This window comes from Limanda limanda, chromosome 5 (genome assembly GCF_963576545.1).
Source record: "Limanda limanda chromosome 5, fLimLim1.1, whole genome shotgun sequence".
Lineage (NCBI taxonomy): Eukaryota > Metazoa > Chordata > Actinopteri > Pleuronectiformes > Pleuronectidae > Limanda > Limanda limanda.
This window is the reverse complement of record NC_083640.1, coordinates 16,366,392-16,382,773: the sequence shown is the minus strand read 5'-3', so window position 1 is coordinate 16,382,773 and position 16,382 is coordinate 16,366,392. Positions and strand designations below refer to the sequence as shown.

Below are 16,382 nucleotides of genomic sequence, written 5' to 3'. Positions count from 1 at the left end.
CTACCTTCCACTAAAGGAATATCTTGCTCTGGAATTCCCACTAAACAGGTACAGCCTCTCCATTCAAACTATAATAGCACTTATTAATAGCAAATGTGCTGCAGCTGCAGTATTGTTAGCTCAGTGTAAATGTCCTTTGGTAACTGTGAATGTTTATGCTACTGAACAACTGCAGCTTTGTATTTTTAAAATACTTTGCATGTGAATATGTTTTCACTAATGGGAGTGCACAGACAGTTGTAATGTCTTTTCAATTTCTTTTTTAACATTTAAATATATAAAATGTATAAAAGCTTTCTGTTTATTGAAAGTTGTTGGAGCTACAGCGATTGTTCATTTATTTTCCACACTGCTGCTTCTCATCTCCTCCCTTTGCGTTATCATCTTTATCTCTCATGTTCCCTCTTGAAAATCCATTTTTCTTTTCACGTCCTCTGTCTAACCATCACAAATCTAATATGTACCTTTCATTCTCATCCTCCCTCAGATCCTGGATCAGCATCTTAAAGTGAGACGAATCACGCTGTCCTATACCTGTCATCAGAAGCCTGCAGCGACATCCCCGTTATCACCTGATCTGTGCCACGTGTTTGACCCGCCATCAGCGCCGTCACTCGCCAGCGACATCAACACCAAACCCTTTTGACGTTATCGGGGAGACCATGAGCAGCAACTACAGCGTGACTCTTTTAGGCCCCGCCCCCTGGGGCTTCAGGCTGCAGGGAGGGAAGGACTTCAACATGCCCCTCACCATCTCCAGGGTAAGACCGAAACACACAAACCTGGACGCTCACTGACCGACCCGCTCGCTTTTCAATATTTTCAGCAGAGCAATAAAAGCACATGCCTCTATTTAATCTCCACACACATGCACACACACACACACACACACACACCCTCGGGGCAGCTCTAAAAGGACGTGACACTGAGGCCAGGTGATTAAACATGATTTAAACTGATTTCCATTTTTATCTTTCGTACCTTTATTCCTCCTCTCCATCTTTCCTCGATCTGTCCCTTTGACCCCCAACACCACACTTGAGATCGCCCAACTTAATTATTTGCCATCTGCCATGTAACGACCACTCAGGAAAGCTTCTCTCGCTCTCTGTTCCCCTTTCCTCTGAGCGTCTGCAGCAAAAGTGCAACAAAAACATCCTGGGACACAAACATAGGCTTCTGTCCCTCTGCTCGGACAAGTCCCTTGATGGTCCCTTGGTTTCTTCGCCCATCAGGCTCTTCTCCTTGCTGCCTTTCCAGTTGGCTGTTCATTCATTAATAACATATCGGGGCAGTGTGGCCTAGGGGCTAGAGTGGGCGGTCTCCAACAAGAAGGTTGCCGGTCCAATCCCCAGTCTTCCCCACCTGCATGCCGAAATGTCCTTGGCAGGATAATTGAACCCCTAAATGGCCCCTCATAATTGTTGAGTGTCCAAAAAATGGAAGTCGCTTTGGACAAATGCGTCAAATGACATGTAATAATAATAACATGTAAAAAAGTAATATCAAATGAATACAGTAGATTTCCCTCATTACTTTAACTATAGAGAGATCCTGAAACATGATAATCCTTTTCTAAATTTGGTCAAGTTCCTGTCCCGTTCCTCTGGGACAGTGTCGCTTCACTGGTATGCACACAGAAATACAGTGAAGCTTATGCACCCCCCTCTTCACACACTCACACACACACACACACTCTCTCTCACACAGACGCACACACACACACACATACACACACATGTTCACAAATCACTAAAAGTGGCAGCCCACAGACATATGGCAACGTGAGCCTGATGATGAATGGCTTGCCAGGTCCTGTGCCAATCCCCCTTGGGGCCGCTTGGGGTTGCCATGTTTGTGTTATTGCTTTGGATGTGATACTTTTCCCACTAAGTGGAGCCATGTGAAGTCTAACCACAGTTGTGTGGGTGTGTGTTTGTGTGTGTGTGTGTGTCTGGGAGTGTGGGCATGGACACAAGGTCACGTGGGACGCTACCTGAACAACTGAGAGATAAGAATTTTACAAAACATCATGTTAAACACAATTAAATTTTTGTTTCTGTTTTATGTCTGAAATACCTGACTGCCAAATATTCAGCAATTGTATTGAAAATTATATTTTTTGAAAGTTTTTCTGCTGTATTGAGAAAATGAGATGATGCCTTTAAATAAAATAGTGATGTTAGTCAGTGAAGCTTTTCTTATGTCTAGAGAAATTGGCAATAAATAAACCCTAACTGTCTCAGCAGCTCACTCTGACCTTTGCTGAAGTAACACAATGACGTCTATGGTTTGAGGTTTCAGGACATTGGCAGGGATATGCTGATATAGTTATTTAGATCTGCTCAAGACCGTGAAGTGTACAATTAGAGCAGGTAGTTATGACGTAGTTTCCGAATTAGGGTCAGGTCATGACTGGAGATTTCAAATAAACGAATCAAAGGGAAAATAAAAGAATCATCTTGTATTTCTATTTCAGAGTAACAGAGTTTTCTTTACTAGTTTGTTCTGTGTATTTTCAAAGGTGTAAAGAAAAATTGCTAAAGAATCCAACAAAAACTTAGAAAACATTCCCATTTCTCATAATTTGAGTATTTGACACCCTAGTGATGCCCCGACGCCAAAGTGCTTTTCAAATGTGTCTCTCCTGAGGAAAATAAGACCAATTGTTTCTCAAGCTCTGGATTCTGTTGCAGTTTCTTGATGCACACGATTTTTCTTTTTGGGGAAAAAACTGGAAACTTAAAAAAAACAAAACAGTAGCAGTCCATCTGGTTTGGGAGATCTTAATCTGAGGGGATGCATTATTTAACTTCCGCTTTTTAAGGCTGCATGCACTGCAACCCTGAAGTCTTCTACATGTTACCTGTGTGTGCACGCAAATTGCCTTTCATAGAAAAAGTGCAACCCATAGATGCACTGTATGAATGAATGTTTGAATGGCACTAAAAACTGTCTAATGTCCAATGCTCGGATATTCGACATGGAGCCGGTTGTTATCAGAAGAATTCCCATCGAGTGAGTGGACGTGTTGATGGCGTCTCTATCCTTCCGTCTTGCGGGCTCTACCCAGGCGCCTTTATCCAAACTAAATTTTTCCTGTAGGTGTCCCACATGGATAATCACTGGTTGTGTGAAAGGGCAACTCCAGACAATGTCCTGAATTAAAATGTGAAAATGGCGTAAGACAGGAGATATTTATTTTAGTACTGCTGGGAGAAGCTGTCAGGTTTTTTTTGTGCCAGAAGGTTTTATTGTCTGGCTTTACTTTTCAGTTGCAGTTTGGTTAATTCGAGGCAATAAAACTACTTGGTCAAGTTGAGGCAATAAAACAACTTGGTCAGGTTTAAGAAAAGACCATCATTTGGGTTAAAATAGACATCTTTGCAATATTAAACACATGCAAAAGCTTTTGGGGACAAAACCTTAAAGGGAAACTTCTCTGATATTGCCCAACAGGCGCATGTGAATGAATGAATGGTGAGGCTGATATACAGTGAATCTACAGAGACGAGTGTTGATTTGAAGGCTGTCTGACTCTGACACAAACATATGAGGTCAATCACCAGGTCGTCCAACTGGATCTGTCTCTCTGCCGCTTTCATTCTTGTCATATCACCTTCCTATTTGGTTGTTGGTTGGCTGTCTCTCACTGGCTGTTAGATGTTATGCAACTCATGACTCACCGCTCACAAACAAAAAAGTTTTCAGTCCAGATACAATAATTACACCAAACCCTAATCCTATCCAATTATATCCAGTCAATGGTGATGAATGGCAGTGTTTCTGAGTTCTGCCCACACCAGCCCTTTTCACAGCAAATAAGTTAACATGGAATTTAATAAAAAGCACTGGCATGAGTTGAATTATGGATGAATTCCATTAAGCTGCCTTAGTTTCAGGACGCTGGTATTTTTCACGCCTGCTCCTTGTCATGTCTCACTGGAACGTCATCGTCCATGTTGTCTGCACCACCTGTGATTTTTGTACAGTGACACGTCGAAATGTCACGATGCTGTGAAAAAGGGCCTATATCCTGACACACACACACACACACACACACACACACACACACACAACCAGGCTGCTCTCTGCCAGTCGGACCACAGCGTTGGTTCTGAGAAGCGACCACAGAGTAGAGGTTATTTGAAAACGCAGCACCACTGCCAGACCACACTTACCCTAACAGCTGCTGTTGCTAAGCTCTGCATGTATGTATATATGTTGTGTGTTTTGTTTACGACACCCCTTGCACCCGCTGTAATATGACATCTTACCTGTGTTGCATCCTTGGTCCAAGTAACTGTTGTTTATACAAATGTGCTCACTACCCTTCTTTTTCTTTTTTTAAGTGGAGACAAGCAGCCTTTGTACGATACTCAGTGAGTTTCTCAAAATGGCAATAAAGTTTTTACTACAGTTTGACATTGTCCATAAAAGGAGATCTTTAGAGAAGACGTGAACATATTTCAACAAAAGTAGCCAAGGTGAAAGAGATGGTTTGTCCTCATGTATATTTAGCCTATTGTTGGCCAACAGTTACAAGGACTTTCCAAATATTACCATCGACAGATATACATGGAGATGTGCAGTATACTGAACAGCAACTGTCTAATTCGCACACAGGTTAATGTGTGAGAGGTTTGGTTTAAGCTAATAGGCCATTGGCTGTTGCTCGGTTTAATGTGAATACTTGAGCTAGATTCCTTTTAGTCTGTCTCTGTAAGCACAAGGGAACTTGGATGAATTCACTGTTAGTGAAACAACCCTTTAATGGATACTCTGTTTAAAGATTTAGGAGAAAACCTGCAGAGGAAGACCTGCTCACTGTTAACTCCCCTTAAAACCTTTTATCGTAAATTCCGTTTTACCGATCAAAAGGTTTTTTAGAACAAGGCCTCTCATGTTCAGAGGCAGAAAATACCTTCCTGCTTTTCTCTGTTAAATTTACAGGCAGTGAATCAATATTTAAACCTTTCTGAAGGCAACCCATTTAGGATGCACTGCTAAAATAACCTAAGGGGAGGCAGCCCCAGGGGAGAGGATGCATTAAGACTCTAAGAATAGATGCATCATCTCACAGGTCAGCTCCCATGACCACACCCACTCATGTCCTCAGATCTGTGTCTATGTTATAAAAGCTCCAGGGTCTAGAATGAATTCTGCCCAGACTTCATTTCAACCAACACAATACAGACGCAGACAAAAACTACAACAGGATATTGATTGACTGGCTTTTAAAGGGCCTATATTGTTTTTTCTGTATATTGCCCCGTTCCTTAATTTTGCCATAGCTTTGTTGTGAATGTTAAAAGTCTGCGATATGTCAAAGGCCAAAGTCTGAAGTAGTATGAAGGGAAGTTCTTCCCGAAGAGCCTTTAATGCCTTGTTTGCACAAAAATAACTGTATGACACGCTCCAGGCTATCACCATGGCAGATCCAAAGCCATTGTTACCATGGCTACTGGGCGTTAACAATTGATTATGGTTTCTTGCTGGCAGCCTTCATTCTTCTACCCTGTGCATTGTCCCAACCTATTGATCAATAGAATAGAGTCGACCTATTGGCAGGAGTGTGTATTGCATCTTAGTTTTTACTGTTGTTTGCATCGTAGTAGTTAAATGTTTGCTTTTACCTGTTTTGATAGTTTAGTTTATACAAACATTCAGACCTATGTGCATAATAACACAACTTAATGTCATCACATTGTCGTGAGTATTATATAACAGCTTTTGCAAAGTTGGTGATCACTGGTGATAAAGTTAGTGCAGTGACCACAGCACAATGAATGTACGACTAATCTACCTTAAAACCCTTTTCATGGAAGAATGCAGTTCCTGGAAAAGCATCAACGATTTCTGAGTCCTGCTTCCCCAGAGATGCTTTTCAACAGCCGACGATAAGAACCGACCAGGGTGATGGGTCTATTTCAGAGACCACTGAGTTCTATACATAGTCTTTTTTCTCGCTGTCTTCCTGGCTCCCCCACCCTCCAGCTTCTACAGCCTCCTCTTACGCTCTTGCACTCACATTGTTTCACCGACCGGGTCTCAAACCAAACTTAGTGACTTAACCTTTCATACCGTGAGGGCGAGAGCCAGTTGACAGCTCCTCCATTTGACTTAATAATACTTTAATCTATCTTAATCAAACAGGTCCCCTGCGTCCCTCTGAGTATCTGTCCATCTTAGTGAAATAGTCCCGGAGCCAGAATCAGCAACTTATCATTTCCTCTCCCATAAATCAATCTGTCAGTGCTCATGCATGTGTGTGTGTGTGTGTGTGTGTGTGTGTGTGTGTGTGTGTGTGTGTGTGTGTGTGTGTGTGTGTGTGTGTGTGTGTGTGTGTGTGTGCTGGTCAGAGCAGACTTGTTGTATTTGGACATTGTAACAGACTTGACCTTTCTGAGTTCACAGCAGCGCAACAATTCATCTTTTGCGCCTTAAAATTAGTTGGATGACACGTTACGTTGCAATATTTGGCGTTGAGTTATTATGACTTTTTGGGGATTATTTGTCATGGTCACTATTTCTCCATTAATACCAGTTATTTATAAGCACATGGTGATAAAGTGAGAGAAAAGACAGGGATTACTTGTTTTGAGATACTCTGATCCCTCCATATTGCGTGTCCTGCCGGTGACCTCACCCCGGCATGTCTGTCCTCACCGGTAATGGACTGACTAATCCATTGTAGAAGCCTTATCAGTGTCACTCATGCCAATAGAGGAACCGTGCTGAAATGAAAATCACACCTTAAATACTTTTAGCAGGCAGAAGCATTGACAGCTTTTCAGACGGGGGCACGCATGTCTCAGAGTTGTTGAGTGACAATTTACTTTATTCAATGAGATTAGACACAAGATTTGGAATGAGCTTAAAGCAGTTGAATGTCTGAGCTTCGGAGAATCATGTTTGTGTTCATGTCAAACTAGATGCAGGATCTAGTGATGAAATAAAAGTATCTAAGTAGTAAAATAATAATAATCCTTGAAAAGATGTTATTTACCGGGACAATTTATTTCGTAGGCTGTTTCGGACATGTGTGAGGAAGCTCTTGAATCTCATCATCTCTCCGGGTTGACATCTTTGTCTCTTCTCATCCTGACATATTTGTATTCTTTTAGTTTTTATTCTGTCACTTTTACGTCTATTGTGTGTTCGATTTTTATTTAGGGATTTGTGGGATGAGTTCAGTAAAATGTGCGGCGCAACTGACTCGGATATTTGAGGACATTGAGGAAAATATCTGGACTTCAGTGTCTGTCTGACAGCAGCTTTAAAAAAAAGCACAAGTTTTTGAATGATGCCCTTTACTGTGTAAGTGGAGTGAGCAATATTATTTGAGGCCAGAACATTTTTATAATCCTGGCAGACGAGCCCGGTCATAACATGCACCGCAGTGATTTCACAGTGAAAAGACTTGAATACTCTATTGTTCAATGCAGCTATAATGTATTTTCCGCAGTAGCTGCTAATCATTCCGTGTCTCCTCTGCTTTCCGCTCAGGATACAGGCCTCCTGGCCGGTGTGTTTATTCATAATAATTGGTTGATGACAAAGACCAGCAGAAATAAAACTGTAATGTCTGCGGGTCAGTAGCCAAAAAGAAGCGAAAGAAAACAGCTGTTGAAACTGCACAGCTGTCCTCTTTCCCGGTAGTTTGATCCTGAGAATTTCAGTGGTACATTTTGGGAAGTGAAAATGGGAAGACTGCGAAGGACTGTTTCATTTTTTGCTGTGTAGCATCGGATACATTCCAGCTATCAGTGAGTTACTGTGATACTGGAGACATTTTAAAAACAGGATGTTTCTCCAGCAAACTCTAAATGAATCCGGTTTTGTTTTTTGACACTAGCATTAAAATAAATGAAAACACATTATCTGATTTTGACTTCACAGTTGAAAATGAAAAGAAGAAACCCACATATACTTATGCCTAAAAAAATCTTCATTCTCCGTCATACAAATTACATTTTGTTTCTATAGAATTTACACGGATATGTTTATTCTGTTACCATTCAGTTAAACATGATCCAATCTGTAATAGCACCATTTGGGGATTAAGTAGACCCTCTGTTACTCAGTGCCTCCATCACTTTCCAGTCCTGTGTTCTAACGGCTGCACTCCGATACCAAGTCTCTCAGCTCCATTACAATCCCATCATTGAGTCTGACTGTGAATGCTGACTTGTTCACCTCTAGTTAAGCACAGTGCTGTTAGTTTTTACAAGAGAAAATAATGTTGTGGATTCGTCGATGCTCGTCCTGTGTGAACAGTGTAGTCCTCTGTTGCCTCTGTTACGCTGACCCCTCACTACGTTTCCATGTAAAGGAATAATAATAATAATCCTCCTTTAATACTTCAACACCTGTGAGACTCATAAATATGACATGTTTGACATTTTCCAGCAGTTAAATTGTGTCACAGTTAATTTTAGTGGTACGCACGCTTTAACTTTAAGAATCGCGCAATCTCCTACACAAATGTGACCTGTACGTGTCTGTAAAGCATCAAGAAACACAACAATGTCCGAGCACAAACAAGGAAGAAGAAGAGAAATCAGGAACGATACTTATATACTGGGATACTTAATACTTTTCCAGTACATCGTCTTTATTTGAGAACTATGCTGACGTTATCTCTCTTTGTCCGTGACTTCATGGTTTAAAGCAGGTGAATCTAATGTGTAATGGACCTGCTGCTTTGTAAACCCAGCAGATCAAAAGATTCTCGTCCTCGTGTGCAAAACTCTGTGTAATGTGCACAATGTGTTCTTGTGGGGTTTTGGCAGCTGTAGCTTCAGTGAGCTGCAGTATCTGTGAGAACTAAAGCCGGTGTAGCCTTTTCTCATTAGCGTCTGCAGCATTAACACACGCGTCAGGTGGTGATTATTAGATGCTGATGCACACATAGCTTTAGGGAAAGAAAGTTTTTCAGATGCTTTCATTAGGTGGAAAGTATGTGTGTGTGTGTGTTTGTGTGCCAGCATATGCGTGTGCACACATGGGTACACATGCACACATGCTAACATGTTGTATGCAGATGTTGATCAGCCACTAAATTAAAACTAGTTACCTGTTGTTTTGTTATGGCTGCTTGTTGTAGAAAGTTTAGCCCTTTAGAGACAGAGCTGCTTGTGGAGTAGAGGCCTTTTAAAAACCTGCTCGATAACACTGTATTGACTCATAAAGGACAGAATTTATAAAGGACATGATCCCTAAGCTTTTCTCCATCCTCTATTATATATGTTTGTATTATGTTTGGCATACTCCCAGATATTTGTGTCTCCTGCTCTCAGCTTTTCAGTCAAAGCGTGAAATTCCTTGTCAGGGTTTTGTGTTGATATACCTTAAGAAAGTTCAATTTTGTGTGTCTGTAATTCTAGTTATTTCTTCTGATCAGAATTTTCAAGAACTTGACCTGCAACCCTCAAGAGATCAGCAGACTACATCAAATCCATGGACATTAAATTCACCCTTTGTAACAGTGGATTCTGTCAGATAGACTAGATCCTGTTACATGCATTTCCATGATGATTCAGCATGACTCAATTCAATCAGGACCATAAAGAGCAAATGAAATGTTACCAAACACAGTTTACTACATGGAGAAGTTAAGGTTATGTCTTCCCCTGCTTTCCCTTTGTTAACTTCTTCCCTTTTTTGCAAATCTTTTTCATCAATCTTCCATTCGTTCCTACTTACTTCTCGATTTCTCTTCTCTTCTTTGTAACGCTGTGTTGATATTTTGCTTTTGTCTGTGTTGCTTAGAGATCAGAGCACTGTAGTTGTCATGCTGTTTTCCTGCACACATTTCTTTTTAACATCCTTTTCTGGTTTTAAGTGCAGAGCTTGTCAATAAACAATATGTTTTTTGTCAAATTTGTATATGGCTATATAAAATATTATGCAAGAGCTCTTGGACATTTTTTCCTAATTGCAGTTTTCTGTCCCCGGACAGGATTCAAACGTGTACTGCATCACATGGACATTTCCTGACATCACACTAAATGATGAGCTAACTCTAGCATATGGAAGCAGCTTTGTGGATGTTTGACTTACCAGGACCAGTCTCAGTAATTGCGTCTCCTGCTCTCAGCCCCTCAGAACGTAGCGTGATATGAACCATCTGCCTGTCAGCTCCGTCACTCCCGGTGCTGAAAGCAGGCATTATTCAAATCACTTGGTCAGTGCGTTCAAACCAGACGCTTCTTCAGCACTCCAGCCAAACTTTAGTGCTGTGTTAAAACCAAATTCTTTTTCCTTCTAAAAGATTTAAATCAGGTAGCATACGTGTTGAAAAGTGACATAGCTGGAAGCCTAATGTCAAGTTCATCTGTGGAAGCTTTAACACGCTGCATGTGTAGCGATGACAAGTGAGGACCCTATAACTTTTGCAGGAACATTAAGTATAATGGGGCAAGGATATTTTACAACTGGACTCAAGAAGGAACCCATTGAATTTTGGTGCGAATTTAGTTATTTTCCCTTCATGTTTTTTAAATGTTGGTCAACATCTTCCTTGATTTCTCAGAAAAATAGTTCATGGATCTTGAAAGAAAATATCCGGTATGGTTAAGGGGCTGGTTTCATAAAGGTAATGTTGGGCAGTAGTGGAGGTTTAGGCTCCACTGAGTGTCACCATTTTTTCATTGCTGTTTGTCTGTCTGTTAGCAAACTTATGCAAAACCTACTGACCTGAGTTTTTGGCCACTTGGTGGAAGGTGAATGGGCGAAGGAGGAACCCATTAACCTTTGGGGCAGATTTGCTTAAGGGGCGTATCCAGGAATTTTTATATTCACTTTCTTTAACATTGGGAGATAGGGTATTAGCCTATAGGCGGAGGTATGCGCCCTCCGTTTGCCTTTCTAGGTTTGAGATTTGTTTCTCCCAATTTAAAATGACAGCATCATTATTTTCAGTCCCAAAACTTTGTCATCGCTAAAGGGACGAAGCCCTCAAATTGCTTTATAGAAATTACGATTTTTATTGGTTCGGAGCAAAGGAAGACGTAGTAAAAACACCTGGTCACATTGTTAATGTAAGTGCAATGTTCACTGCTTTGGTCTTTACTAATTCCTCTTGTATTTGTCTTAGGTATGAGCTTTTGTTTCTACAGTACATTGTTAGAACTTCAATGCAGGCTTGTTCAAGCCACTTCACCAACAGTGGAGGAAGTTTCTGTTTCATTTGCAATTAAAAACGTCCCATATCCCAAAATGCGCCTTAACTTTCCTCATCTGTTTTAGTTTTCTCCGGTTTTGGGGCTTTAGTGTTGGTGGTTTGTTCATATGAGTCGTGGCCGAGTGTTAACTGATGTCCCTGCACTTTTGAAGCAGTGCTCAGTCGCTGCCAGAGTGTGCACTTGTACTGTGTCTTAGTCTCCTGTGTATTACTGTCTCCAGTACATGTCTAAGTGCAGTGTTTAAAATGCTGTTTTCTGTCATGGATGAAACAACGAAGCCATAAATCAAACACCCTGGGAAACCGAGGGCTCTGCCTCTCGCATGGACGGATTATTTCAGATTTCTGTTTCAGATTTTCTCAATGACTTGCTGCGCCCTCTTTGATATGAAAGCTGAAAGTACTTTGAGCCCTGACATCTCTTTTAATCACACTGATTGAAAACAAATGTTTGCTTTTGGAAACAAATCAACCAGCACAAACAATTCGGGCAGGTTTATGTGGAGAAGACAGATTAAATACTTACAACTCAAATATAAAAGGCTTTTCCTCTTCGTCTGGTGCACGGCCTCTTCTTCAGGTTCAGTTAAACTCTCCCGTGTGGACGCAGTTCCCTTTGATGCAGAAGGAAACAGAGCAGGGCTTCTCTGTGGATCTGGAGAGAGAGGTAGCATTTGTTTGGGGGCAGTAACGGAGCGCTAATTATGGGAAAACATACAATTGAATGTTTTGTGGTGAGAGTCTGGTTGAGAACAGTGCCAAAGTGGTTAGCAGGAACACACCCCTGAAAATGAGTCAAAACGTAGCCCGCAGAATAAAGAGCCCACAGAGTCAGTGTACCCAGTAGCGTTTTTTATTTATTTTTCTCCTCTCCCACTCTTTCTGCCTTCCACTCCGTCCATGCAATTTTAATCAATGTCAATTCCATCCCTCATTACTCTCTCTCTTCTTGCCCTGTGTGGCCGGTTGTGAGAAGCGGTGACCGATGTTGCGTGTGTTGGGCTAATATGACTATAAAAGGTTGGGGCCACAGAGCCTTAACACTAATCCGGGTCCAGAGCCTCTTTTATTAGCCCGGCCTGTGTCTGTCTGTCTGTGTGTGTGTGTGTGTGTGTGTGTGTGTGTGTGTGTGTGTGTGTGTGTGTGTGTGTGTGTGTGTGTGTGTGTGTGAGAGAGTGTGTGTGTGCGTGCCTGTGTGTGGCAAAAGAAAGAGACAGAGGGGAATGTGACAAAGATGTCTTGTTAGTCTCTTATCCTCGGCACATCACTTCAGAAACACGTTTCCTTGTAGAGCCAACAAATCCAATAGCTACTCTTGAAGTCATGTGCGGTGGAGTAACAGCCTCTTCAAGGCAAAAACAACCGCAATGTTCTCGTGTGTGTGTGTGTGTGTGTGTGTGTGTGTGTGTGTGTGTGTGTGTGTGTGTGTTCAGCGATGTGGTCTGTGTGGTCCTTTTTCATGGTGTCAAAAGAAATGACCTCACTCCCCTTTGGACACACTCGGTCCTTGTGTGTGTTACCAAGAATGGTCTGAACTGCAGCTGCAAGGTGTTTTAACAAGTATCTAGACACCAATTTATTAACAATGCAACAAACGCACAAAACCAAGTACGAGGAACTTTCAGCTGTAGACTAATAAAGACTCGATCAAGCTGTTTTCAGACATCAGACTCCAGACATGTGATTGTGGGTCAGACTTGTTCACAACCAGAGTGTTCAGGTGAGGGGTGGCGTCTGGGAAGAACATGCAGGAGGCAGGACGTGACGTATACATCCGGGTGCGGAAATCTCATGTTTTTATTTACACCACATTGACTTTATCGGCTTTTTCCACCAAAAACTACGGATTCCGTTGTCTTTCCAAGTTGACATCTTTGTCCACCTCTTCTCCTTGTTTGGCTCCTCTTTTTAAAATGTTTATTCTTTATTTTTTTCAGTTTTGCATCAGTCGTCAACCCCTAAACCTCGATCGCTGGGTAATCTACAGACATTATCCTGCTGTATTCTCACTCAGACATTCTAAGTTATTACTAAGGGGCTGGCAGGAAAAACTCATATCTCTCACATGAAGCCCACTCATATGAAGCCCCTCTTATGAAGCCCCAGTGCATGTCTGAAAGCAGCTTATGAAAAGATATTGTCTTCACATTGCTCCCACATACAACAACGTGGCATCATGGGAAAAAAAACTGAAGACTGTGTCACATTTCCAAATTTGTGCCTGTCCAGCCTGTTGATACGAGGAGCTCTGGTGAATTTGACACATTCCTAAACATGTGTTGTCCCGTCTATGGGCAGTTTTTTCTCCATTTTTGCCACCATTACTGACAATGTATAACTTACATGTATAAGATAACATTAAGAAGGACGCAGGGCGCAGAGAGAACACTAAAACACTTTTTCATTAGATTTTATTTTGGTGAAAGCCAATTTATGGGGCCGTTAAATGCTCGGTTGCCTCGCAACTCTTCTCCATCGCTTGTTTACAAAATACGTTGTGCATTGCTCACAGATGAATGGACAACAACGCCGGGTATGAGGGTGGAAAATGTAACAGTCGCTCCCCCTCTTGTAGTTATAATAACATATTCAACCATACTGACAAGATCATAATTGAGGGTATACAGCGTTTGTGCATGTTGAAGCCATGTTGACCAGCAGGGTTTGTATTAAATACCAGTTCCGCTGCTCAACATGTTGCTGCTTGGATCTGGTTCCCATTAAGCCGCTTCCGCATTCCTTTAGATGCTGATATTTAAAGCATCCCTCAAACATCACGAAAGACACTGAAAACCAGAGGCAGGAGAAATGGAGCGTATACATGTGCGTGGATGCATATTTTGTGTTGTGTACAAACTGAGGGAGGTCTGACTTATAATTGTTGTTTCCTCAAAGCCAATAAAACTGGTATGTGTCTACACCATGTAGTTTCCCCATTACCTATTTTTCACCTTTTTAACAACATCTTGTACAGAGCATAAGGCTCTAATAGCTTTTTATGGGACTTGTTCCACTTAAATTGATATTTATTTGTTCCTGCATCTGGAAATTAGCTTAACGCAAAAAAAGAATAAAACTCCAGTATAAATTTGCCTTAAGTAATTATTTGGATTAAGCTTTCAGGTCCCAGTTAGTGGATTTACAGTGATGTATTGGAATATTCAATGTTTATGGAACCAACCATGCAATTCAAATGGGATGTTTGGCTGTTAAATGCTCTGATTAATTTTCAGTGCATGTATATTGATACAAGTAAAGTATTTTTCTTTGACCCAATTTTCATTTCACGATCGATTGTGACAAACAGAAGTGGAAAGACACGACACAAATATAATACTTTAGCTGTGATGTTTTTTTATTTCTGTGATTCAGTGTTTGTGAGACCTTTCTGAACAAGTCTCTCTCCTCTAACAAGCTTTAAGCTCAATATCACAGCAGGTCATAAAGAAGAGAAACACAAGTAACTGGGAGATGAAGGCTCCGGCTATTAAACACACATCAGGGAATGCACAGACCCTCCATCATGTGGCAAAGAACACAGTCTTTCATTAGCTTTACCCAAATACTGGGAAAGGAACGGATCCATAAATCTCATGATAAATACAGAGTGAATGTGGACGTCCCACATCGCCTCAACGCAGCCTCCTGCTTAATAATCCTGACTGTTATGTCCCTGCTCCTCATTTATGACGTCTGTGGTTTTGTTTTGCAGCTGACGGCTGGTGGGAAGGCGGCTAAAGCCAGCATTGCTGTCGGTGACTTGGTTCTGTCCATTGACGGCATCGCCACGGAGGGCATGAACCACCTGGAGGCCCAGAACAAGATCAAGAGCAGCGCTGACAACCTCAGCCTCACCCTGCAGAAGTAAGCAATGACCTCACACGGTCTGTGTGTGTGTGTGTGTGTGTGCGTGCGTCTGGCGTGCAGGGCTGTACTTACAAAGCGGAAACCCACCCGCTTCACTTTGCAATGATTTAATGTGTGAATGAGAGCTGGTAGCCGTTTATCTCCTGTGACAACACAGGAGCCGTGCGCTTCTTTTGAAAACCTCCCAAACAATCAATCTCGGCGTCAAAACTTAAAGTCGATGCGTCGCCGTTCGGCCCCAGAAATCCTGCATCCAGACAGATGTTCAGTGTTGTTGTAGAAGTTCATCTCAGCTCCAACAAACAGCAGCACCATTAGTTCTGCTCTCCACGTCCCTGAAGGAGAAAGGAATAACTAGAATCGCAGCGAGAGCATCACACATGTGGACCACCCCCTCTTCCCCCTCGGCCTCCTTCTCACTGTTTGGTGGGATCCTGTTGTAGAGCTGATTTATCACAAGCAGCTTTGTTACAGTGTGTGTGTGTGCAGGTTTGTCTGGCTTCATATTGGTTCGCATGTGGTATGAATTGTCTGGATCTTTGGCAGCACTTGTAGGTGTGTGTTTTTATTTAAACACTATGAGAAATTCAAGGCTCCTGCACTTGTCCTTTTGGATCCAGGATCATGAAAGGAGTCACAGATTTACAGTGTTCAGAGCATACAAAGGTAAAACCTAATGAATTCATAGCTTTTCTTTTCTTTTGGGTTCATTGTGTCTCCATATCTGGAGTTCACATTCCGTGACATTTCATCTTCCTTTCACTCCTCCCTTCATTTGAGTCTAACAGGGCAAGTCCTTTAATTTGTGTCCAAATGAGGCCAGACTGAGGATGTTTGTTTTTGGTCGAGTGGTAGAGAACATATCCTGCCACAAGGTTTGTAGAAACTGAAGGTCAGGCTGTAGATTTCTCTGTGTGTGTGTGTGTGTGTGTGTGTGTGTGTGTGTGTGTGTGTGTGTGTGTGTGTGTGCATTTTACTTTGAGTGAACGGCATCCATGGTCAAAGCTTTTTCGTGATGAGGGAAACAGGTCTTAGAATAACTGAGTTATTTGTGTGGGTTCATACTTTGATGGACACTCAAGGTTTTTTTCGCACGGAGGAAGGTCACTGAGTTTCGTTGACAGCGATGTTAAAGATGTGAACTGGAACAGCATCCAATTTCATTGTTTTTGGTTCCACAAGGGACTTTACATAATACAGACAAATCCCTTCCAAGCACACGACTTCTGGCAACTTAACAATGTCTGTCACTGATGATGTCATTACCAAACTCGCATGACAAAGAAATGCAATTGAAGGCTGATATTTTTAAAGTTCTACCATCAAC

General features: G+C 41.8%; 1 protein-coding gene across 1 annotated transcript in view; it reads left to right on the top strand.

The window, feature by feature from the left end:
- Nucleotides 1–662: 662 nt before the first annotated feature.
- The window catches only part of pdlim5a (PDZ and LIM domain 5a), a 56,924-nt gene continuing 41,204 nt past the window's right edge, over nt 663–16,382 (top strand). Inside the window, exons 1-2 of the mRNA XM_061072116.1 lie at nt 663–761; nt 14,901–15,052. Coding sequence (XP_060928099.1) covers nt 663–761; nt 14,901–15,052 — 251 coding nt within the window. The remainder of the gene's footprint in view (nt 762–14,900; nt 15,053–16,382) is intronic.